Genomic DNA, 26,447 nt, shown 5'->3' with positions numbered 1-26,447 from the left:
TATTATTTATGTTTCGTAATTCTTATTTTGTTTTCAGAAATTTTTAAATTTAATTAACCGTTCAAGTGAGAGGAATTTAAAAAATATAAGAAGAGTAAAAGTGGCAAATACATTTTGTATAAAGACAAGTACTACTAGACAACACTAAAAACGAAACCAAAACCAAAAGTATGTGTTTCGATCTCTTCTCCGTCTTTAATTTCTAGAGTACTGTATTTATTTATTTCCATTTTTATACATTTTAGGCTTCTATAAGGGAGTTGCAATTTGCAACCCACTTTTTAATCCACTCAGGTCCCGTTCCGGAAACGGAAATAAGTACTTATTTTTTAAGAAGGCAATTTCAAGCTCAAAAATCATGTGTTTACGTAAATAATTTTCCTATCAATATGGATCTTGTTTGATAAATCTCATTGAGATCTTTTATACGTTGAAAAAAAAATTAAAAAATAATTTTTCATTTATATTATTTTTGAGTTTGAAAATGTTAAATAAGTACTTATTTTTTAAGAAGGTGTTCTGGAACAGAGCCTCAATCCAATTCCTTTGTGCAACATACCACCCATTTTTACAAAACATAATTTATTCCACACAACCCAATAAATTTCCCAAAACTTCCCAACACACCCTTCCTCTTAAGTTCCCTCCACCACCAGCATGGCCTCCATAACCATCACAACCACAACATCCTACTCTACCACCATGACATCCTCCTACACCACTATGTTCTCCACGACCTCCACCAACCACCATTAGTATTGTAGTTCCTCATTGGTTTGCTAGGGAGGGGGACGATTTCATCCATGTGGGAAAAACTCTTAATTGCAGCCAAATCAAGAATCTCAGTATGCACCCAAATTGGAACTTAACTTTCAAAAACTGCTACCAAAATTGAAACTTAACTTTCGAAATAATCAAAAGAATTTAGAAGTTGGGTTTTGATTTTAGATACGTTTATCGGGACTTGGTTTATAAAATTATGAAAGTTTGAGTTTTTGAACATTGTTCGGAATTTAAATTCTGAATTATATGGCTGTATTCGGCAATTAACTTTCAAATTATTTGGTGTTGCTTGAGGGTTACCTATCGAAAGTTTCAATTGTTTGTTTTGTTTGTGTTGCTCAAGAAAGAAGATGGGAGACGACAGTGGAGGAAGATCAGACCTTCCATCACTGCCGTCGTTATGAGCCCCCCTACCATCACTGTTGATCTGTGCTTTGCTTCACCGTCGTTTGTGTTTGCCTTTTGTCGATTGAAGAATTGCAAACTGAAACACAAATGGGAAGATGTTGATGGGAGCACCGCCGTCATTCGCCATCGATCTAGGAAGATATTGCTCGAGAGTTACCTACAAAAATGCCGACGATGGTGGTGGGGGTCACAACAATGGCTGTGATGAAGGAGGAAGACGGAGACTACGGAGGAGGAAGGGTAAGGAATAAATTAGTCTTTACACATTATGGTATTTTTGTCCCAAGCATTCCAAATTTCAAAAGGGTTGCACGGAGAAAATAGTGCGTTGTGAATAGTGGCCACCACCTCCAAATTGTTTAAAAAAAAAAAGGATTCTAGATCAAGAAAGACAAAAAATAAACTAAAAGCAATCATTTTTTTATTGAGAAGAACAACATGGCCTAACTACGCTCACAGATGCCTCCTTCGTCTCCATAGTTCCAGGTCCTCGATTCTACATACAACATACATTATACACCCCTGTCTCTCTCTCTCTGAAGGGTACGCACTTCTCGAAACTCTCACTCTCCAACAATCTCCCTCCAATCTCCGCCAAATGCAATTGTATCGTCCCATTCTCTCTCTCCCCACATCTCCCCGAAGATCTGAGCCTTTCCACAGGCAGTCATTTGTTAACTGGATTCGCAAAACGGAGCATTATTAGTCACTGCTTTTCCAATCCGAATGCGAGAGGCGAACGCGGATTTGTCTCATTCAGGATCTGAACGCCGCGCTTGATTAATAACTAGGTTTTTTGTTTTTTGGTCGGATTGAAATGGCGATGGATACTACTACTACTGCTGCTGCGGATTTGAATGGCGACGTGGCGCGTCTCGACGCGGAGCTGCTGCAGCTGCCGGAGGTGTCTCCGCTCGCCCTCAAATCCAACCCTTACGTTATCGAGGGGCTGTTTGACCAATGGCTCTCGCTGCCGGAGACTGCTTCTCAGGTTATCATTTCGTTTTCCCGTCATTTCTATGTGAATTAATTGGTGATACGGAAGTTTCGTTTGAGTAGGGCTGGAAATCGCAAACGAACGAAACCACTCAGAGTTCGAGCTCGCGTTCGCTGGTTAAAGAATTGAGTGAGATCGGTTAGTTGCGTAAACAAACCAGGACTGAACATTTTTCCGAAGCTCGTTTTAAGCTTTTGGAGCAAGCTCGAACAAGCTATAGTTCGGCTCATGATGGTCAAGGTTTTGTATTCCGTACCATACACCCCTAATATGTTCCGGTTCAAATACCAGCCGCCGTAGCAGTACCGGATTAGGTCTTAATTTATCGGACAGTACCGACTAGGTCTTAATATATATTTTTCGTTCCAATACCGGGCTGAGCTCGTCAAATACCGGATGGTACCGAACTACTCATAAGTTTATTTATTTATTAATAAATGAATACTTTATACTGAATTATTTCACGCGGGAAAATAACACTAATAGAATTAAATTCGAAACGCTAACCAGTATCTCACTGTAGGCGGTACGTACCCGTACAGGTAGGAAAACCGGTACTATAACCGGTACGGTATTCAAAACCTTGATGATGGTAAAGAAATTCAAGCTACTTGGGATCGGTTTGTAATTGGCTAGATTAAAGCTCGTTTTAAGTCTTGTTCGTCACGTAAACAAGCCAAGCTTGAACATATTCCCAAGGCGTTTTCAAACCAATTCGTAGATTGGCCCTACATTTTAGTAATCCTATTAGTATATGTTTTGAGTAACGATACGGTTGACATTGTATTTTTTGGATTTGACATTGTAATTTTAAAGTTAGGTAACTATTATCATATCGGCCTACACTGGAGTTTGAGCTCGTGTTCGCTTGTTAAAAAGCGTGTACGAGATCGGTTTTGTTACATAAAGAAACCGAGTTTGAACATTTTTCTGAAGCTCATTTTAAGCTTTTAGAGCGAGCTCAAACAAGCTATTCTTCGGCTTGTTCAACTTATGAATAGTTATGATGGTAAAGGAATTCAAGCGACTTGTGATCGGCTCGATTAAAGCCTGTTTAAGTTTGGTTCCTCCTGTAAACAAGCCAAGCTTGAACGTATTCCCAAAGCTTGTTGTGTTATCAAACCAAACTTGGAACAATCAACTGTTGGGCTCGTATAGTTCGTTTATCGGTCCTACATTTGAGTAATTGAAATAGTATATGTCTTGTGTAACGGTGAGGTTGACATTGTATTTTTTGGATTTGACATTGTAACTTTGTTGTCATATCATAGCACTTGATTGTAGTACATATCTGCATTTGGTTCTTAGGCAATGGTATGTGTCATTTTCTATCCATCCCTTATGGGTCAAAAAATATTAGTTGAAGAGGAAATGATTTGTCCCTGTAGTGGTGTATGTCGACTAGTTGATGTACTGCACTTCCATTGCATGGTTATGGAATTGCAAAATATTCAAAATGCTCGCGTTAGCATCAATGTATGGTTTGGCGTGGAAGTTTTTAGAGTCTCCAGTTCTCCCATCACGCGTACAGTTGTTTTGGGAAACTGGTTGAGAGTGACATGAAATGCTTTATTTTTTTTAAAGAATACCGGGTTAAAGTCTGTAGGGTAGCCGCGCCGACACAATTACGGTGATGATGAGAGGGACAGTTTCGGTTTTCAGTTGTAACTACTTGTTATTGGTGGTAGATGATCATAACTAGGGTGATGGGCAAAGGTTTTTGATTGTTGGCATTTCAGTAAAGATAAGTGGAGTTCTGGATTTGGTGATTGTGATATTTATGTTGACTCATCACAGAAATATGGAAAGGGAAACTTGTGACATTTACTCCGGTTTGGCACTGTTGCTACGTGGGGATTCCCTGAAGCATTAAGGTCTGGCGATGAAGAAATGGGCTAACAGTCTACTAGAAGTTGATCTAAAAGTATTTCCTCATTTGCTTCTCGGTTTAGATTCAGAAGATGCTAGACTAAGGATTTGGTTTGGTATTATACCCGTTGTTTGGAAATGTCTACAAATCAGCCTAACATTTAATTGCACTTGAATATCTTTTTAATTCACAGATTGGGCTGGTTGCTGCGGAAAATTATGAAGCCTGTGGTGTTAATGTTGTTTTTATTGTAGTTACTACTTATATGTACTTTTCAAAAACGGGTTCAGAAGTAGGTCCCAACTCAGCATAGGAGAAATAAATCTGCTAAGTTGTGTCTTGTGATTTCACTTTTTGCTCTAGGAAGGCTTGTATTGTATGTTGTATTTTTTGTCACAAATTTCCGCTTGTGCCCTTTTTCCCTGGCCATATGTCGAAACAAACTATTTCAAAAGTTATATCTTGTGAGTGCAGGTGAAATCCTTGCTTAACAATGCAAAGGCAGGTGTTTCCTTGAATATCAGTGGAACATCTTCTAGCCCTCATGCTGCTTCAAGCAATTCATTGCCCTCGATGTTTCCAGCCGGCAGTGCTCCTCCACTTTCTCCGAGGAGTTCATCCGGCTCTCCTCGTGTCGTGAAACAGAGATTGGGCCCATCTACTCTTGGTTCTCCTCTAAAATTAGTCAGTGAGCCAGTAAAGGAATTGATACCTCAGGTTAGCAAGTCCTGAATCTTCATTCCTTCCTCTCTGCTTGAAAATTTCCTCTAGTTTGTCACTTTTCCTCAATGGTGTTTTGGTTTTTATTCTTGTGATTGGAATACTTGCAACTGTTGCAGTTTTACTTTCAAAATGGCCGTCCACCAGCTAATGAATTGAAAGAACGATGTCTGTTCGGAATCAATCAATTTTTCTACGATCACATTGACGGATTACAAGTTCAGGGTGAGAGATGTTTATGACATATTTGTCTTTGTGATAAGCATGTAACTGTTAATTTTATTTTCCTTTTAATTTTTGGGATATCATGTCATTGATATGTCTGTCTTTCTTTGATGGAGGCCAGAATTTAAATTAGTTACAAAGGAAATCTGCAAGCTCCCCTCATTCTTCTCTACTGCTCTCTTTAAAAAGATTGACATTGATTGCAAAGGGGTTGTAACCAGGTATTTCACATTTCCATCTTGACCTGTTACTTTTTTTTGATGTGATTCATTTTATATCTCTGATTTGTAAATGATTTTTCTCATGTCGATCTTATAAATGTTGTAATGATAGCCTTATAGGAAGCACAAAATAGTACTCCCTCCGTTCCTAATAGCTGGTCCACTATTCCATTTTCCCTCTTACGAAGTTAAAAATCTAAAATTGTAAGTTTCAAAAATTATCCTCATAAATATCAATGGTTATATTGTAAGTGAGTTACAATAACGGGTAATTTCCAAAAATGATTGTAATGATTACATGTACTTTTAAAAAGCTAGAATCCCCAAGGGGGGAATAACAATTAGGAGCGGAGGGAGTAGGACATTCTTGATACTCCAAACATGACTTTTGCAATGGATAATCAAGGGCACGGGTATGGAGGGACACTAAAGAATGTATTATGTATGCATATATTGCCTTTTGGAAATCTTAGACTTAAGAGAAGGTAATGGAGATAATGTAGATTGACTCCTGCAGTTCGTCTCCCTAACAATTTCGAAAATGAAAGTATGTGTACAATGCTTCATTTATATATTTGTTTGGTTGCCCGGAAATTTGCCCTAGATAGGTTTGCATAGGACCCTCTCAGCATTGTAATTTTGGGGGAAACCGAAGGGCATACTTTAGAGGACAAAACTAGAATACACATGCCGCAAAAGGGGCATACCATATGCATATCCCAGTCAATGAAATAAAAAAAGCACCTATGATTGTAGACCATTGGTATTTGAAAATGAAATCTGAGCCTTTGATATGGTTCGTAACCAACGCTTATTGGGGCATAACCATAGACCACCTTGGTCGTAACAAAAGACTACATTGGTCATAACGTGCACTATCATAAGTCCTAACCAAACACTGCTATTCGTTACAACCAAGCTTGATTCATGACCCAATTGATTTGCATTTAGTTGGCTCCTTGGTACTTTAACTTATGACACCACCACATTAGGATTGGGGCATGACGGAAGATCGCTAAGATCATAACCACTACATGCATATCCACCCATAATGGTATGTTCAGTATGGAAGTCTCCGATTTTTTGATAGTGAATTAATACTGGTTGTGGAGGGGTGTGTATCTCTGTATTAGGAAGGAGCTATGTTGAAGGCTGACTTCAACAAATCCGATGATCACATGTATTCGAGCTTTTTTAGTCTGTGTTGGAAAAGAAAGGTTCTGGAGATACCTGTATAGGTGGCAAAAGTGGCTTTATGGCTGTCTCAGGGTTGTCTTCCTTTCTGTGACCTTTTGTTGACGGGCCTGACGGCGAAGGAAAAGCAAGGGTGTGATTTAAAGCGACTCGGGGGCTCAGCAAGGGGGCTTGTTGGGCCACGCCCCTCATCACACACATGCACTTTCCCTTCCAGCCTCTTCAATTTTCCTTGTGGTGAGGTGCATTTCAAACTCCAGTTGGAAGCACAGTACCTCTCCTCTATTTTAACCCCCTCCTTCGAATCTTACTCTACCTTACTGTTGTTGCCTCTCGTTCCATTCACATCTCTTGGAACTTCTCTTTTCCATAAGAACCTGAATGTTTGGGTTGTTGATTGTGCTTTCTTGTCATCTAGCCTCCTGTTATTTCTCCGACTATCAATTTCAGTGATAAGAGGGTTTGATCTATTTTTCATCTGATTTTCCTCATGCAGCTACTGTGTTGAAAAACTTATTGACAGTGGTAGGGGTTCATTGTCAATGTGTCTCTTAAAACCTATGAATCGAAGTATCGCAGTGTCGGGACACGGCGGGGACACGTATGGGACCATAATTTAATTTAATTTTTTTACGGGGACACGGCTGGGGACACGGGAGGGACACTGATGTGGACATAGCAGGGGCCAAATTGTAAATTTTTTAAAATTTCGGGGGCCAAACTGTAATTTTTTTAAAAATTTTGGGGCCAAATTGTAATTTTAAATTTTTTTTGGGTGTCAAACTAAAATTATTTATTTATTTATATAAATAAATATACACATGGTGTGTCTCCTGCCGTGTCCCCATTTTTTTAGAATTCCCGTGTTCGCGTCCGTGTCGGTATCCATGTCCGTGCATCATAGCTTAAAACCAAATATTTTTTACTTTGCTTGGAATATGGCTTGTATAGAGCTAAAAAACTAATGATATATTGGTATGGTTTAGAAAAGGAGGCCACGTAGTAGTTTCCATTACTGTCCATGTGTTTATGTGTAAGATGAATGAAGAGACATGAAAATCAGGGGTTTTTGATTTGTCTTATTGCGTTGGCCTGATGGTTGAGCGTGTTCTTCATGGTGGAGGTAGACTGGGTAATGGCTTGTTCTCATATGCTTTCCATTTATTTCAGGAATTTGGGTCTAACCCCAAAGCTAGGTTGTTTTTTAGGTGCGTGTTTGGTCCAGCGTTTAGGTTATTTGTATTTTGAGACGTACAATGTGATTGAAAACAAATTTGATGACACATGGGATTTATAGGGTAACGAGCTTCTGTGCATTTGGTGGCACTTTTGTTCCAGTAAGTGCCCTTCTTTTAAAGAAAAGTTGGAAGGCCGTGTTGACTTGTAATCATTTTGTATTTGGGTTGGTTTTCTCTTTTCTACTTTTTAGGACTTCTTGTCCTCCAACTCTGTTCCATATTTTCTTATTTATTAGTGAATAATTAATTCTTTGTTGCTCAACAAAAAGGGAACACAAAAGAAAACTGCAGCGATAGATGTCTTAGTTTAGGCTTTCCATATCTGCTTGAACTGCTTGCCTTGTAGTACCTTATTTATGACCGCAAAATTACCAATTTGACAAATTTTAATTCATAAGTGCTGATATGTGTGGTGTTACTCTAATAGTTGGATACTTGGGTTTACTTTTTCTTATTGTTGACATGCCTGCAGGGATGCTTTTGTTGATTATTGGGTGGATAGCCAGATGATGACAAAGGAAACAGCCACCCAAATATTTACAATTTTGAAGCAGCCAGATCTCAAGTACCTCACTCAGGTGTCATTATTTGTTCCCGTTTGAAATCTGTTATGCAGTTAAATCTGTTGTTGGTTCTTTTTCCTGTAGATTAGTGAGATGTGAATGGAGAGTCTTGTCAGAGGTTTTAATGCCATAACAAAAGACGCTCTTGCATGCAATTTTTTTTTGAATTGATGATTGGTGTATACAAAGTTTTAGGTCTGATTCGTCTGAATGATTGATTAACCTTTTATTCCTCATTATTGAATCTGACTGTAGGATGACTTCAAACCTGTGCTTCGAGAACTTTTGGCTAGTCATCCAGGGTTAGAGTTCTTACAAAGCACACCGGAATTTCAAGAAAGATATGGTATGTTGAAATCTTTCAGTTAGTTTAAGTGTTGCTTTAATTTGGTTTTATTTTGTTGGCTTGACTTATTGGTAGTATTATGTTGGTTCCCTGGCTGCTGCTTGATTTCTATGCATGCCGATTGTGAAAGATCTCCATCTTTTTTTTTTTCAACAGAGATCTCTCCATCTTTGATATTTATGTTCTCTGTTCTGGAATCATATGGTTGCACCTATGGACTGCTCTGTGTTCTAATTTCTAAACTAAGAAAATTCAATACTATGCAACAGAAGTACAACCATTAGCTGTTTGCTAAATAGTGTTTCAAATCACAGTTGCTAAATAGTAAGTAGGATATAGCTTGTCAAGTAGTATACATTAGGTAAATTACAGACACCTTCCCTCTGTTTTTTTGACAAATACAGACAGACACCTCCCCTTTGGCTTCTGAATGTACTCTGCTCTCTGTTGTTTGAACTGATGATATACCCTGACCTCTGTTTATTAACTGACCACTATTGTGCAGCATAATTTGTTCACATTGTCCACTTGGAGTTGAAGAATGCCTAAACTACTCGCTTTCTTTACCACCTGAGCCAATAGCCCAAAACTCTCTCTCTCTCTCTCTCTCTACATTTCTGACCACCGATCTTCCAACCATGAGAGAGAGAGAGAGAGAGAGAGAGAGAGAGAGAGAGAGAGAGTTTAACGAGTGTCATCACCATATAAACTACCATCACTTCCTCTGCTCTAGACAAGTAAAAGGAACTCAGTTGATTCACAATCAATTCAACAGAGTAAAAGCAAATAGGCTCATATTCTTTATTTTGCATAGCCATTTCTTTAGTCCTACATTACATGGATTCCCCATTTTTGGGTAGGCACCTGTGTTGATACAGGTGTGGGATTCGTACCTGACACTGCTATATTAATCTGGACACTGCTATATTAATCTGGACACGACTATATTAATCTGGACACGACTGTATAGCTTTTTCTCTTTTTGTCAATGGAAACATAGAGTTAGTTGATGGATCTTACAGTTAGTATTGTTAGCAAGTTGCCAAAAAAGAAGAGTCAGAATCCAAGCTTTTGTGTTGAAAAATGGTTCAGCTTTAAGAGTTGGAGAAGGTTTGTCGTAAAAATCATGGATCTTACTGTCAGTTATGTTAGCAAGTTGCAGAGAAAGAAGTGAGAATCCAAGCCTCTGTTTTGAGAAATGGTTAAGCTTTAAGAGTTGGAGAAGAGTCTTTATCAAAAACCCCAGAGATGAACATCCTCCTCCTTTGCACATTAGCGATTGCAGAACAAATAGAGAGAGACCTGGTGCATTCCAAATCTTTTTTTGGTCGAGGAGAGAGATTGCAGATCACATAGAGAGAGAGAGATTGGTATGCCCCTGTTTGTTTTTGGTTGGGGAGAAGAGATCCTCGTTAAACTGAGAGAGAGAGAGAGAGAGAGAGAGAGAGAGAGAGAGAGAGAGATTTTTTGGGGGTTCGGGAGAATACATCTGTGTTAACTGCTGAGAGAGAGAGAGAGAGAGAGAGAGAGAGAGAGAGAGAGAGAGAGAGAGAGAGAGAGAGAGAGAGAGAGAGAGAGAGAGAGATTTTTTGGGGTTTCGGGAGAATACATCTGTGTTAACTGCTGAGATATCTGTGTTAAACAGTTGTCAGCATAAGACTATCTATTTTCTATGCTGGCATTTGGGGGCATCCAATCCAGGACTGTTTGAGCTGCAGATTGTCCAATGAGTTGTTAGGATTATGTTTTGAGTCTTCCCTTAAGTTGGTAGTATGTTTGGTAGTGTTAGTTTTGTATGGAGTTTACTTTTTGTGAGGCCTATAAAATGGCCTGTGAGGGGAAAGATGAACATCATTGGAGAATGGAGGGAAATATAAATATTTCGAGGATTCTTCTATCCCCCTCTTTGTCTCCACCAATCTCCCTACTCTCTCCCTTATCCTTCCATTTGTTTGTTTCATCATATGTGAAAAAATGACGATCTGCCCATTTGTCTGCCAGCGGGTAACAGTTTGATTGGCTTTTCTATTAAAGCAGTTCTACCTTGAAGAATTTGCACTTGTAGATGATATTATCTGAATTTCTCTTCCAAAGGTGCCTTGAATTCACTTTCGATTATACATTGTCTGCTTCTGTGCCTTTTGATAGTGAAAGTATGTTACATATCTAGCGATTGTAGTTTTTCTGTTGTTTTTGTCCTTTGATTCAGTTGAGTTTCTCGGGTTTGAATTGTCATTGCAATTTGTTGCTTGCATGAGCTAAATGAAGAGTGTTATCTCTGGTCCACAAAGCACATGTGTAGGCTTGACTGGTACCCAGTTCAGAGTTGTTCTCTTATTTACTTGTGCCATTAAAGATGATACATTCTTTTGATACGTTTTTAACATTTAACTTGTGCCAATTTGCCAGCTGAAACCGTAATATACAGAATATTTTACTACGTGAATAGATCGGGTAATGGGCGTCTTACACTCAGGGAACTGAAACGTGGAAACTTAATTGCTGCGATGCAACATGCTGATGAAGAGGAAGACATCAACAAAGTTTTAAGGTAGATAGTCTGAAAGTGCTTGTTCCTGGATGCGATCTAAGATTAGGAGTTTGGCTTTTTTCTGCTTAGTTTATTTCTTATTACTACTCTCGGTTTTCGCTCTTAGGATTCATGGGTTGGTCCGGGGTTTTCTTTCTGAAACTCTTGGTGTGGCTTCGTAGGATGGGCTGACCCAGATGGGAAATATTGTTGATAACCACATAGCTCCGCTGTTATATTACTCACGGCAGTTTAAACACATCCTTCTGGCAAAGTTTCCCCCACCCCCCCCTTCTAGCTTTTCTCTCTTTTTGAAACTTCAGCTTCTTAGAATCTACATATATCATACATTACTGCATTTATTGCATTCTGATACATGCTTGGTTCTTGCCTTCTTGTTTTTAACTTTTCCTATTTTTCTACAGGTTCTTTTCTTATGAACACTTCTATGTAATATACTGCAAGTTTTGGGAGCTGGACACAGATCATGATTTCTTGATAGATAAAGAAAACCTTATCAGATATGGTAACCATGCACTTACCTACAGGATCGTTGATAGAATATTTTCTCAGGTTTGTGTCATTCAGATAATTCTTTCTATTAAACATGCTGTTTGGGCAGAGAGATTATATATGAGAGTGCTTCGCCTATTTCTTCTTCTTATAACTTTTAATGATTCTATGTTTCCTCAGATACCAAGAAAGTTTACTAGTAAGGTTGAGGGCAAGATGGGATATGAAGACTTTGTATATTTCATACTGTCGGAAGAGGATAAATCATCTGAACCTAGTCTTGAGTACTGGTATGTACCTTCATATGTCAAGTGCAAGGACTACGCAGGCACTGTTTCTGGATTTTTTACGAATCATGATCTTTTTGCATCGTGTTTGATTCTTGAGAATTGAGATAAGGTGTAATTAAACTTGACGTAGTCTGAAGAATACAAGTAAGATGCTGGAATAAAACTTGCAGACAAACTCCCAAATTTCCTTATGTATATTGATATTTGGGATGGGTGCAGATGTCATTAGTGTGTGGCTTCAAGGAATTCCTAACTTTTAGCAATCTGAGCATCCTTTTATTCACATTCAGGCTCTTTGGATTATGGATTTGTGGAGGGATTTATCATGGTAAATGACGATGATATGGAAACAGCTTCTTCACCTTGTTGTTTGCTTATCTTTTCCTTTGTCGATATCTTTTCCTCCACAAAGCCCTCCATATATTCATCATCCAATTATAGCCTCGGCCTTCTTCTTCTCGTTTGATGGACCATATTCAACAAGGTGTCATTGCTCAACTTTCATCATAACTATGGACCAATAAGTATTTAGTCCATTTTAACTTTCAACTATTGAGTTGTGGGGTGTTAGGAAAAAGTACATGATTTGGAAGCCGAAACCTTCACAAAATAGGACAATCACAATTCACAAGCCTCCACCATTTGCACCTTTAAAATTGGTGAAAGTACACAAAGACCCCCTCAACTATCACTTTTTTCCACGGAGACTCCTTAACGTTTAAGATCACCCATACAGACCCCCTTAACTATATGAAATGAAAAATTGGCTTCTCTATTAATAGAATGAGGAGAAATGACAATTCTACCCCTAAAACCCTCATTTATAAAAATTGTCCACGCTGACACCCTCATCTTAACGGTCTTTTTGACAGAAGGGTGCTGATTGTTTAACGGTTATAGTTTTTTTTTTTGCTTGGCAAACGAAGATTTTTATTAAGCTCGAAGGGATACATCGAGAAGAAGAGAGAACAGAAGGTGCCTCTCAAAGAAACAAAACGAAAAAACAAGCAAACACCACCATAGCATCCAACCAAAGGTTGGATACAAACACCTCACCAGAAAGTTAACGGTGTTTGTTGAGGGGGTCCGTATGAGAAATTTTAAATGTCAGGGGGTCTGAAAAAAAGTGATAGTTGAGAGGGTCTCCATGTACTTCACCTTTAAAATTTTCCACAACTTGAGGTGAAAATAATAAAAGTGTCACAGGTCGAGCTATAACTTGAGCAACACTCTCTGTTTTTTGTTGATACTTTATAATAGCGGGTCTTGTTTAGGTTTGGGTTTTTGGTAGATTCCATTTGGTGGGAATGGGTCATGGAGGTGGTGTTTTCCCAGTCATATGTCCTGGTTGCGGGTCTGGTTTAGGGATGTTGGTTACTGGTCTACTGAATTTGGGTCGTGGGTCTAGTTTAAGGTTTATGAGTCATCTAAGTTGAGGTGGGTAGGTCAACATATCCGGTTTAGTAATAGAAGAAGAAAGAAGGGGAATAACAAATCTGGTTGTTTTAGAATGATCTTTTTGGTTTTAACTGACAGAAAACAATCCGAAAGTTAGTACTCTTTGTTCTTCTCAGAAACCTTTCTAAGAATCAACCCGGAGTAGAAAAAGGAGCCCTTGTTCAGGAAACAAACACAAGGACACTCATTTTGTTTTCCAGTGAGAGAATCTAATTGCACGTGTCTCGAAAATCTTCAGTGTTACCAGAAAATGTTTTTTGAGAACCATTTGCTGAAATCTACTGCAAAACCAGCTCCGTAGGACCTCAGTTAAATCTTATATACTATCAGGCTGAATTACTGTTATAGTTTCTATTTTGGCCTTATTCTTTGTATCTCTGGTTTTATCTTTAGTCTAGTCTAAGACTACTACCTTGATCGTTGACCTCGTGACAAAATCTGGTCGAGTAGCTGAGGCCTGCGTTCTAAGTTGATATCCTGCCTGTTGCAGTGAGAAATTGCTACTTACGAGTTGCTGCATGTCAGAAGTGTTAGAAACGGAGCGACAGGTTTTTTTACATTCGTCAAAAGTTGGAATGAAACCCTTTTAGTCATTTGCAAACGCTTAGTTCTAAAGTGCCAAGTCGCCAACTCTTTTTTTTTTTTTGCCTTCTAAAATGAGGTTGGGAGTAGGAAATTATATGCATTTTTCACTTCATCATCTATAATTTTTTCTCCTTGCTTTGTTTCCTCATTTTTTGTGATGTTTTTTTCATTCCAATATAACGCAAGATAGATGGCAAGATAGAAGGATTGATAGTCAGAAATCATGCTAAAGCCTTTTTGTTTATCTACTGCACTTGATATTGAATTTTCTTTATCAGGTTCAAGTGCATAGATTTGGATGGAAATGGGATTTTGACAAGGAATGAAATGCAGTTCTTTTACGAGGAACAGTTGCATCGAATGGAATGCATGGCCCAAGAGCCTGTGCTCTTTGAGGATATTTTGTGTCAGATAGTTGACATGATTAGACCGGAGGTTGGATATATTCTCTTTTATTTTTCCTGATTTGGTTCTTTATTTCTTCTGTTCTGGATGTCCTTTTGAAAGAAGTTTTAAATGACTCTAATGGACACTGTAATTGCTTGTGATGACGAAGTTGGCTTACATGGTTTTTAGGGTAATAACTATTTGGTAAGCTTTTTTTTGGTAATCAAACCATTTATTAGAAAACTCAAACAAGAGGAGATCCTCAAGATTTACAAATCACTAAGGCATAACCCTATACAAGAAAAAACCAAAACAACTAGAAAACACAAGGAGGAATATGCCAATTTACTAAACTAGCATCAACACTTTTAGCTGAGTTATATATATAAACACGTATCACATTTAGCTCCTTCATGCCTACTATAACTAGTTATAATAGGTTTTATACAGGCGGCTTCAACTAGAATCCCAGCTCTATTTATTGGTCTGAGCAAGATACGACTCATTCGAAATTAATTGAATGCACAATTCATAAAAATCAATCTTTCTGTGGAATTCCAGGTATTCTAGAGTTCCTTTCCCGCGTCAATTGCCAATTCTTGGTCATTGAGATTCATGGGCGATTTGGATGTTTATTTAGGGAACCCCCTTTTTTTTTGAATCCGCAAGAGGAAAAATGTTGGTAGCTGTTCAATACCACAGTACCTAGTCTTCCCTTGAAACATGTTTTTCTGTGTTGCGGGAGTGGATTTGTTTTATGCCATTGTGATTCTTAATATTCTGTGCAGCAGGATGGCATTGATAAATTCTTCGTTTGACCTTTTTTCCCTCCTGTTGAGGGTGGGGCTATCGCTATCTTTAATATGTGTCTTTCCTAAGTATCCTTAAATGTACTCGTGTTTTTCGTTAGTCATCTATCTTAGTTAGCATTTAGCAAGGGTAGTTTGGCTTGCATGTTTTCTACATTAATAACTATTTGCTAAGCTTGTAATTGCCAGTCACAGCATACCACATTACCTAGTCTTTCCTTTAATTATGTGTTCCTGGAGTGGATTTTTTTAATGTGATTCAGTGATTGTGATTTTTAGTATTGTGGTGCGGCACTTTGCATACGGGGTGACAGATAAATTCCTTGTTTGACTTTTTTTTTGTCTTGTTGAGGGTGGGGCTACGGTATCTTTAATTGTGCACTTCTTACTTGTCCTTAAATGCTATTGAGGGTGGGGCTACGGTATCTTTAATCGTGTACTTCTTACTTGTCCTTGAATGCTGGTGGTTACTTTATTTAGTATGAATACTTTGTTCTTTATGTTCCCTTGGGTTGATTAAGTGTGTGCCTATAACCTCAGTGTTATTCTGGTATTTGGCCAACTCAGAACCAATTGGCAATGAGTAGAGAGGCCGCCCAGGCTCATATGTTAGTTGTGGAGGAGATAATTAACCAATGTGGGATAAACTCCAACACTCTCCAGCAAGTGTGACCCCTGACACGCATGCAGAGAGAGAAACAAACGATCCATAACATATGGATCACCACAAATAAATGTGCACTTATGGCACAAATAAGGGGGAACAAATTCCCCAAAACCCTAGCTCTGTGGCATTTGTTGGCATTTGTTGTGGCATTTGTTGGAGCTTGTTCCACATCGGTTAATTATCTCCTCAAAACTCATCCTACCCTACCCAAAACGACTCATGCATACTATGATAATGACTCAATACACTCTACTAAACAAATAAAACGACCACATGGTCACTACTCAACTACTACGACTTACCATCAAAGCAACCAGAATCCTAATCTTGAATAAATACTCACTCAGCATGTTTGATCTCGACGCCCAATCTGACCCATGCAAAGCCACACTCACAAAAATTGGTTTTGCATAGGTCAGATTTGGTTTACGGTGATAGACGGACGGACGGACATCTACACTGCAGTTGTGCTGGCACTACTGTTCCATCCAACGATAATTTTTACTGTGTATCCAGATGTTGCGGCTATCAACTCATGGATCGCTGGGCTAAATCGATATAAAAAAGAACCTAGATTTGCCATAACGCTTGCTTAAGCTATAAATATGAATTATAAGATAAACGCAGCGCCTGTGATGCACCGGGTAAACATCATCATCCTCACTTTAAAGCTTGATGAGGCCAAGCCGAGCCAGTTGCCAAATGAGATGTTGAACTGGTCAATTGGGACCTCACATTTAGAGAAATAGGGCATGACAATTTCTTCCCAAAATACATGATTGAAAGGTCCCATATGCCTACGAGACAAAACAGGAAATTGATTGATGTATTGGTCAGAAATGCACTGGTTGTCGTTGACTTTCAGATTGTCAGCAACCCGGCAATGCATATGCCAAGGAACGGCTATGAACGATTTGACAGCTCCAACATCGGAGCACATAAATCGAAGGTCACCCACTGCAGACCCAGCTTTGGTGGTAGCTTTATATGAGCAAGGCGAAGGTGTTGCTAACCACTCAGGTTAATGAACCCCTCACAATAGAGATAGGGCTAAGAGCGAGGAATATTCTGCTTGCAAGCAAAGTCTGCATTGCCAATGTAGCTTTTTTGTGTGGCAATCCAGGTTGGTTGTGCAACAAATCAAGTTTTGCAAATTATGGGACTTGATCTTCGGATTATTGATGACCACTTAACCCCGGGTATAGGGTTTGGGGACCAAATTTCAAGCGCGATCTTTACTGCCTCTTATACATTAGGAGGACTTAGGATGCCAATAAGCGCAGTTCTTTTATCAAGTCAACACGGTGAATTCCGCAAGAACAGTGCAAGTGGCAACATGGATAAAAAATGGAATGGTAGCGACTCGAGAGGATGATTGTAGTTTTAGGCTTATTCTATAAGGCTCTTACCGGGGAGATTAAAGAGTTATCGGCAATCAAAAATATGTACGATCTTATTGAAGTAGGGAGCTATGCTGTGTCTGTTCGACCTTAATGCTAGAGAAGACGAAGTTAACTAGCGTTAGGTGTCTGATACATGAACCGAATAGATTGGTTTCAAAATTTTGACGCAGGGGTTTGACAAGATGCCCATGCAATTGTCTTGTGGGTGGAATCCCCACAGTTCGCGTAACACTTGAATTTTTTAACGCGTGGGCGCCGAAAGCTCAAGCAATGGATAATCCCCATTATTTTTTCGGTACTATTTCTGCCAATCTTGTGGATTACCAATTGTTGACGAATTAGCTACTCAGACATTTCAAAAACACAGGTCTGGATAATGTGTTGATTTGCCAACAATTGGTAATACATAAGATTGGTAGTGATAGCATCAAAAAAAATAATGGAGATTATTATCCATTGCTTGAGCAATCGGTGCCCAAGTGTTTAAAAAGCCAAGTGCTGCACCAACCTGTGAGTATTCCACCAGCAGGACAATTGCATGGGCATCTTGCCAAACCTTTGCGTCAAGGTTTTGAGACCAATCGATTCGGTTCATGTATCGGGCACCTGAAGCTAGTCTAACTTTCTCTTCTCTAGCATTAGGGTCGAACAGACGTAGCATAGCTCCCTCCTTCGATAGGATCTTGCATATTTCGATTGCTGGGAACTCTTTAATCTCCCCGGTAAGAGCCTTATAGGATAAGCCTAAAACTACAATCATCCTATCTCGAGTCGCTAACATTCCATTTTTTATCCACGTTGCCACTTACACCGTTCTTGTGGGATATGAGGATCGAGACCCGTAATTTGAACTTGATTTGTCGCACAACCAGTCTGGATTGCCACAGAAAACCACATTGGCAATGCATACTTTGCTTGCAAGCAGGATATTCCTTCCCTCTTGGTCCTATATCTATGGTGAGGGGTTCATTACTCTGAGTGGGAATCACAGCACCTTGGCCCTGGTCGTATAAAGCTACCGCCAAAGCTGGGTCTGCAGTGGGTGACCTTCGACTTATGTGCTTGAATGTTGGAGCCGTCAAATAATTCATAGCCGTTCCTTGGCATACACATCATTGGGTTGCTAAGAATCTGAAAGTCAACCATTGCATTTCTGACCAACACATCAATCAATTTCCTGTTTTGTCTCGTAGGCACATGGGACCTTTCAATCATGTATTTTGGGAAGAAACTGTTATCCCCTATTTCTCCAATGCGAGGTCCCAATTGGCTAGTTCAACATCCCATTTGGCAATTGGCTCGGCTTGGCCTCATCAAGCTCTAAAGTGAGGATCATGATCACGGTGCATCACAGGAGCTGTGTTTATCTTGTAATTCAAATTTACAGTTTGAGCAAGCATTAGGGCAAATTCAAGTTCTTTTTTTATAATGATTTAGCCCAGCGATCCATGAGTTGATAGCCGCAACATCTGGATCACACACGGTAAAAGCTATTGTTGGATGGTACAATGCCAGCACAATTGCGGTGTAGATGCCCTTCCGTTTAGCACCGTAAACCAATATTTTTTTGACGCTTCATAGATCAATTCCCTCAGACTGAATTAAAATAACCTATATTGAAATTTTGGTTCGAATCATTGCTTATTATTAAGATGGGTCACCAGTTTCTCAAGAAAGTTAGCTTCAATAAAAAGACTTTTCTTTTCATTCAAGGTTCCTAAGATACAGGAAAGTACCGACCGAACACAACAACAACACCGGCATATGAACACAGGTGTACCCACATGCACACATAGGCACAAGAATCAAAACATCAGTTTTCCGCCTGACAAGATGCTTAAGGTTTTGAACGCCTTAATTAGTAAGGAAAGCTACCCCGACAGTCGTGGTCCTCGTGGGGGAGGTTACACTTATGTCATTTGCGAAGTCCAGCGTATCCTTGAGAATAATCGAGTTCTCGCTATTATTTTAATATCTACGGGTAAAGGTCCTTTAAAGAAAGGGATGGAAGTGTTAGCAGAAGAAAATACGAAATTGTAGTTCACAATATGTTAATATTGCGCATTTTGTTAGCAAACCTACAAGTATCACTATATTTAAGTTCTAGAACATAATTTTCTCACATCTTATCCAAAATTCGTAAGAGAATAAACCACAGGAGAGGAAAAATGTAGACAATCACCAAATATTCCGCACTCACAAAAACCATGATCTCAAAAAAGTTGTGGAGGAGATAATTAACCAATGTGGGACAAACTCTAACATGCTTTATCGCTTTTGTTTGCAATATGCTTTTACTTTTCTCTTCTCTCTTTTGCATTCTATTACTGAACTCATATCATCCATTTATGGCTGGTTAGCCTGTTACAAAGCATTGTTTCAGTGCAATAGTTTATGATGGTATGCACACCTTCATCAAATATGTTCTGGTTGTGGTAATATGGGGTGAAGACAGGCATTCAACCTCCTGGATTGGTTGAACGAAAGCATTTAATGGCAGAAATGGAATTGAGACACTCCATACTTTCTTCCTTGCAGAATGAGAGCTATTTTACAATACGTGACTTGAAGGGCAATAAACTTTCAGGAAGCATTTTCAATATCCTTTTTAACCTTAACAAGTTCATGGCCTTTGAAACTCGGGATCCATTTTTAATTCGTCAGGTAAGCTAGCCAAGAGTCAGTGATTCTGGGGAATTTTTTGTTGTTTCAAAGCGGCTTAATTAGCTCTCGCAACGACTACCATGTTGTAATGTGAACAGGAGCGTGAGAATCCAAACTTGACGGAATGGGACCGGTTTGCCCACAGAGAATATATTAGGCTTTCAATGGAAGAAGATGCTGAAGATGCGTCCAATGGAAGTGGAGATGTTTGGGATGAATCACTCGAGGCCCCGTTTTGAGATCTGGTTGGTAAGCTATTGAAGTTTGGATTTATGATAAACATGAAAATGAGTTTCAATTCAAACAGCAATTTTGGTTTTGTTTGAGCTATATGCATACCATGTGAAGGTAACCTTTCTGTTTTGTCAGGTATAGTTGGAGGTCTATCTATGTACTTAATTAAATTCCACGATGCACCCATGGCGTAAGATTAGAAATCATAAACCATTGGTAACTGCTTATCTTTACAGTTAAGTGTCAGAAAGAGCTTGACTAGCAGAAAGAGAGGAGGAAAAGTGTGACGGAAAGCGAATAAGTGTCGCATGGTATTGGGATGACCAGATGATTTGAATTATTTGATCACCACAATTTCTTTAGGTGTTGGAAAATTTCTGGAGGGAAGTGTCTGCAAAACAGATGGTGGAAATTATCCAGCCATAATGTTTCACGTTATCCCAGCCTAGATAAGGAAACAAATGGTCCTGGATGTCTTTACAGTGTTCGGTCATCATCTACGTATAGTTAATAGTCCTTAATTCAGGTTTCTCCTCTCTCGGGACTTAATATGCTTTTGTTCAATTTTAAGATGGTTATAATTGTGCATCTCTTTTGTTTTCATACGTTGATTTTATGAATGAGTGGTAAACCCAGTTTGAAATAACTAGATGGGCTTTGAACAATTGACACTATTCACTTTCAAACATGCATAATACGTTTCTGGTTCATTCCTGGAAAAAATTTGCTGCCGAATGGAATCTCCAGCCCAAGGCTACCTGGAAGATGTACGATGTGGTAGACTTGCACTAAGTAGTCGATTAGAATATAAGATACTTCTCGGTAGCTTTCTTCTGTCAATTGGACATCCAGTAAAGCATGTTTATGCTATTAGGATTAGTTGTGAAACATATTTCTTGGAGAAGTAATGTCATTCAACATGTTGTCCAACCAAAACTCAACTACTTAAATTTTACTTCATAATGTATGTTTCCTTTTCTGCCCAGGGAAACCTTTAGGTTGTGTCTGCAGTATGGATTTGTGGAGGGATTTGCTAAGGGAAAGGAGATGAATAAGTTTAGCTTCTTCACTTGATTATGTTCTTATTTTCCCTCAACCTTTTCATTACCGTCCACAGATTGTAAATCCAAGTGCAGTCTGGTGGAAATTAAATGACAAAAAATTATGTTTGTTTTGGATCAATAAATCTACCATTGTGTAATGAAAGTGTTCCATACTTCCATACTTCCATGTTTTGAGACATAAGTTTAGGAGCCCATATGGGTATTCACGCTTTTTGCCAACACATTTACTACTTCTAAATCTTTTTATTTGTCTTAAATTGCAGCTGCTTATGAAGAATCAATGAACCTTTTCGTCAAGCTGCTCCCAACAAGGCGAGCATTTTTGGTGGATTGGTTCAATGGGCTCAGCACGCTTTCAAACCCAGCAAGAAATTTCAAGGTTGACCCATTGAAGTTTCTGTGTGATTTGCCATAGAGCGCCTTCTGGGCAAGAAAACATTTGGAAAATGATGCACTGAGAGGAGCATTATATGATTAGAATACTGCTTCAGACAGGGCAGGCTAATTGGCGATGAGTGGTTGATCAAAAAATAGTTCAGAAACTGTTGGCACTTTCTATTTATTTTAGTTGTAAGATACAGTCATTGTTTTTGTATCATCTTGTAGAGCTGTATTTGGTGGTGTTTGCATTCGAAATGGGGCTCAACACTGAGGGTTTATCTTCTTTTTTTTTCTTTTTCTTTTGGTTACTTGTTTTTGTTCTCGTCATCTTTTTGTTTTTGTTTCCTTTGTTCTTTGCAATTTAGACAAAGGGCGGTTCATAGTAGACTTGTGTTTTTGTTTTTAGTGTATGTTTTTCCGATTCAAATGTTTGTCTATTTCTCTTTGAGCATCCCGAAGGACGTAAATATAACCAGTGTTAGCTTGAATTTTGGTATATGAAGCATGGTTTCCTGACATCGCAATTTTGGCTATGGTATTGCTCGAGTCTTGGATTAGAGGAGAGATTTGGATACCCATCGTTTTTTCATTTCTTATAGAGCATGCTGAAGGACCACGTATTCTATTCTACTAATATATAAAGAGAGCATAAATTTGGTGCCACACAATAAGTGAAGCTGTATGAACTTTCTCTTATACCCAAATTGCCTTCTTTAAAATCTAATTTTACAAAGCATTCAACTCCCGTGGGCAAACACTGTAGGGGCAAAATAGTAAAATCACAACAATTGCCGTACCCAAGTTTGAATAGGCCCCTTCTGCCTTAAAGTGCTTCGTTCCTTCACCTTTGCCAGAAGTTAACTAAATCGCTTGTGTTTACTAAGAAACCATTCAACTCGAGCACCACAGTCTTGACTTGAATTGAGTTAGTTACATTGCACTGCAAGGGGGTTTTCACGAAGACCGACCAAAATTTGAATAATAGCTGGATCACGTAAAATAAGAAACTAATCTCAGAGTAATGTAAAGCACACATGCCAATTCATTGATCCCTAAAAATTCTCTTGACCTAGTTTCCACCAAGAGTATTTTCACTTGTGAACAAGAAAAGGATCCAGCTAGTTCCATTCCATTGCCCTCCTCACCATCATTCACTTTCTCCAGCTGACAACTATCTGGGGCCCCACCTGAAAAGGGATTCCAAAGGATGCATCAAAATAGAAACTGGCAGAAAGACTCATTTGCAGTAACAAAACAACACATGTTTCGTGTAAAGTGTAAACATGCAGTAGCCACATAATAATAACATAGCAGTTAGACCTGCATTAGGCTCAATCAAATATAACATCTACAGAAGCAAAGCACCCTTTCAGAAAACGTGAGTGAGATTTTACCGTTTACTCCGTAAAACGGAGTGAAATTCTAAAACTTTCTTGATTCAAACAACAAAGGAAAAAACCTGATTCGAAAGACAGTTGCAACCTAATCATTCTTTAGGTTGGAAGTAATTTTTTTTTTTGCTCAGCAAACGAAACATTTTATGTAACTCGAAAGGGGTACATCGAGGGGGAAAGCAGAAAAGCATAAACAAGCTTAACTGCGCAAAAGGAAACATAAACACACATCCAACCAACAATTGGATGAAAAGAAACATCTCAAAGATACATTACACTTTCACCTTTCCAATACCATCTAAATAACCCTTAAAATCCTCCACTGTGTAGATTTTAGGTTGCAAGTACTTGGCCACTCAATACCAAACCCAGATTGAAATTCATGAAGGCCATCGTTGTTCAGCCAGAAAATTAAGATAAACAAAAGTTGAATAACAGCTGGATGATGGATCACATAAACTAAGAAACTATAATTTAAAGCGCACATGCCAATTCATTGACCACTGAAAATTGTCTTTAAATAGGATCCAGAGAGTTAAATTCCTTTACCTTCCTTGACATCATTTGCTCCTTCATTACCTTCTCCAGAACCTTCGTCTCCATTGCCTTCCTCACTGTCCTCAAAACCTGCACCATCTACAGCCAAGAAAGACGATGCCAAATTAAATAATGTGAAGGTGGGGGATTACAGAAGATAACAAAAATTTGAATAACAGCTGGATCACATAAAATAAGAAACTAATCAGAGTAATATAAAGCATACATGCCAATTCAATGAGCGTCTTTTACAATTTGCTTCCGAGTACACTGCAGACTTGCATGGAAACAATATGCTGCAAGAACACCCCAGGCTTAGATTCTTGTTAGAATACTTTCAAAAACAAGCCCCTGATATGACAAAGACCTGTAATTTGATCTTATAAGAACTCTTCAAATGTGAATCTCAGACGGATATGGATGAAACGTTTCACAGACAAAGGGTTGAGAATAGAAAGTCAGCCTTATTCTTGTCGTGTCTATGTTATCAATCGTCACCACATGAGCAGACTCCATTCATGAAGTGTTGTAATCGCTTCACCTCCCTGACAACCATCTCCCATTCCACAATTCCAGACATGAACTTAGTCCCTCCATGAAAGTCCCCACAAACTCTTAGGTTCGTTGTGATCCCTAATCTGGTTCCTAGCGAAGTGCTCAATACCCCGAAAGCAATAGCAAGCATCTCACTGTGATTACACAACATTCTCACTTAGGCTTTCCTCGTCAAGATCATTCAGCACAAACTCAGTACTCGCTAAACAACCCTTGTCACTCATCTCTTGTTCCAACTTCCCCAAAATCCCTGCTATATGTTCATATTCAGCATGGCTCTTATCTTCCATAACAAAAGCGTGGAGCTTACCATTCACTTCCACAACACTGTAACCAGGTGTTTTCACCCCAGTTCGTTTCATGGCCTTTCTCACCCCAGCCACTTCATCCCACCGCCTTGCTGCAGCGAAGAAGTTAGAAACCAAAGCATAAATGCCTGGGTCATCCGGTTCAAACTCAAGAACCTTCTTTGCTGCCATTTCACCAATCAACAGCTTCCTATGATTTCTGCAACCTGATAGAAGAGCAACCCAAACTGCAATCCCTGGTTCATTTGGCATGGAATCTATGAGATCGCAAGCTTCTTCCACTTGCCCTGAACGGGCCAAAAGATCAACCATACCAGCATAATGCTTCTCACTTGGTTGGATCTTGAATTCACTAACCATGCGATTGTACCAGTATCGACCTTCTCTCACTAGACCCGAATGACTTAAGGCTGAGAGAAGAGATGCAAAAGTTGTATGGTCTGGTTTTAAATTTGTTTCCATCATTTGGAAGAACAACGAGAGAGCTTGTTCTCCATGTCCATGGATTCCATAACTAGCAATCATTGCGTTCCAAGAGATTAAGTCCCTAGAACTTATCCGGTCAAATAAGGCTCGTGCACAAGAAAGGGATCCACATTTCGAGTACATGTCAATCACTGCAGTGCCCGAGACTCGGTCAAAATTAAATCTTCTCTCAATATATCCATGAATCGACTTACCCAATTTCAAAAAACCAACTTGAGAACATGCTAGAAGTGCACCCACAAGTGATACTATATCTGGTTTAAATCCAAAAGTTTGCATCTCTATTAACAATTCAAGTGCATTTCCAGCAAAGCCATTTTGAGCGCAGCCAGAAATCAAAGCACTCCAAGAAACGACGTTTCTACAATGCATTACCCTAAAAAGACTGGAAGCAAGACCTAATTGGCCGGTCTTGGCATACATATCCACAAGGCTAGTTTGAACCACTACATCCATAGGAAGATCTCTTCTAATCAAATACCCATGAACAGAAAGACCCATCTTTGTGTCCCCTAGATTTGCACAAGCTTGAATCAATCCTATCATCGCTACCCCATCACCTTCCGGTCCTTCCTTCCGCATCAACCTATAATGGTCTATTGCCTCCTTAGCATGACCACTCTGCACAAACCCTGAAATCATTGTCGTCCAAGAAACGAGATCCCTTCTCGGCATCTTACCAAATACACCCATCGCTTCATCCATCTTCCCACACTTGGCATACAAGTTCAAAAGAGAAGACCCAACAAAAACATCATATTCATACCCACATTCTATTGCCTGGCTTCGAATTGCTTCACCCATTTCCAAATCCAACAAGCTTGCACATGCCTTGAGTGCTACCGTAAAGGTCGAGCTATCGGGTCTAACCCCTTCCAAAACCATCTGGTGATAAAGATCTATTACTTCAACACTGCGACTGTTACGCGAACAAGCGATGATCATAGCGTTCCAAGAATCTATGCCTCTGTGGGGCAATTTGTCAAACACTTCGCGAGCCAATTTAAGGTCACCAATTTTTGCATAAGCCGCTACAATTTGGCCATTAGTATTTCTCTGGTTAAAGATCCCAGATACAATTATGAAAGCGTGAATTTGAGCCACGGATGCTCTATCTTTGCAAGTCAAGAGGGTACTTTTCAGGCCCTTCGGCCATGGGAATAACCGCATGGGATGGCTCAAACTTCATTACCCTGTACCCCTTCAAAATTGCAGGGAAACCACTCCGTATAAAGTTAGCGTTTTGCAACCGCCAAGGGGAGCCTGCCACATCAATTGAGCAAAGTGAGACTGCAGCAATCTACATCACTTGAATAATTTCACATCTACATAAGGTAAAAATGACGGAAAAAAACATCAGTAAGAACTTTTTCCATCGTGTTCTGTGCATCAACGAGTCGACACGTCCTGTTTTATGTTTAGGCAGCAATGGGATGATTATCTCTAAATGTTTGGGAACTGCCTTAATTCTCAACTCTACCAGAGCTGCAACTGATGCACATTTAGTATGTGAAAAGTGCAAGTTCCGAACTAGGCTTAACCGTAAGATTGTCTCTTGGTGGGTCAAATACTCTGAAATTGTTGGCCGTTTTCCTGATGATAAATTTTTTGAACTCA

At 39.2% G+C, this 26,447-nt stretch overlaps 1 protein-coding gene and 1 pseudogene across 2 annotated transcripts; one reads left to right on the top strand and one right to left on the bottom strand.

The window, feature by feature from the left end:
• The first annotated feature begins 1,613 nt into the window (after window positions 1-1,613).
• On the top strand, window positions 1,614-21,977 carry LOC131326710 (serine/threonine protein phosphatase 2A regulatory subunit B''beta-like). Of its 2 annotated transcripts, none has more exons than XM_058359568.1 (13): window positions 1,614-2,182; window positions 4,533-4,775; window positions 4,898-5,003; window positions 5,125-5,224; window positions 8,129-8,234; window positions 8,475-8,565; window positions 10,975-11,116; window positions 11,521-11,668; window positions 11,789-11,898; window positions 14,220-14,376; window positions 19,746-19,871; window positions 19,970-20,120; window positions 21,433-21,977. In XM_058359568.1, the coding sequence occupies exons 1-12, from the start codon at window positions 2,009-2,011 to the stop codon at window positions 20,108-20,110; spliced, it is 1,644 nt and encodes a 547-aa protein (XP_058215551.1). In that variant the 5' UTR covers window positions 1,614-2,008; the 3' UTR covers window positions 20,111-20,120; window positions 21,433-21,977. The 2 variants fall into 2 exon arrangements, with proteins under 2 accessions (XP_058215551.1, XP_058215552.1); XM_058359569.1 differs by having other exon boundaries at window positions 1,619-2,182; window positions 19,970-20,116.
• Window positions 21,978-22,461: 484 nt separating this feature from the next.
• Window positions 22,462-26,139, bottom strand: LOC131326712 (putative pentatricopeptide repeat-containing protein At3g25060, mitochondrial; annotated as a pseudogene).
• Window positions 26,140-26,447: the final 308 nt, after the last annotated feature.

The sequence above is a fragment of the Rhododendron vialii genome, chromosome 5a (genome assembly GCF_030253575.1).
Source record: "Rhododendron vialii isolate Sample 1 chromosome 5a, ASM3025357v1".
NCBI lineage: Eukaryota > Viridiplantae > Streptophyta > Magnoliopsida > Ericales > Ericaceae > Rhododendron > Rhododendron vialii.
This window is presented reverse-complemented; position numbering and strand designations above follow the sequence as displayed.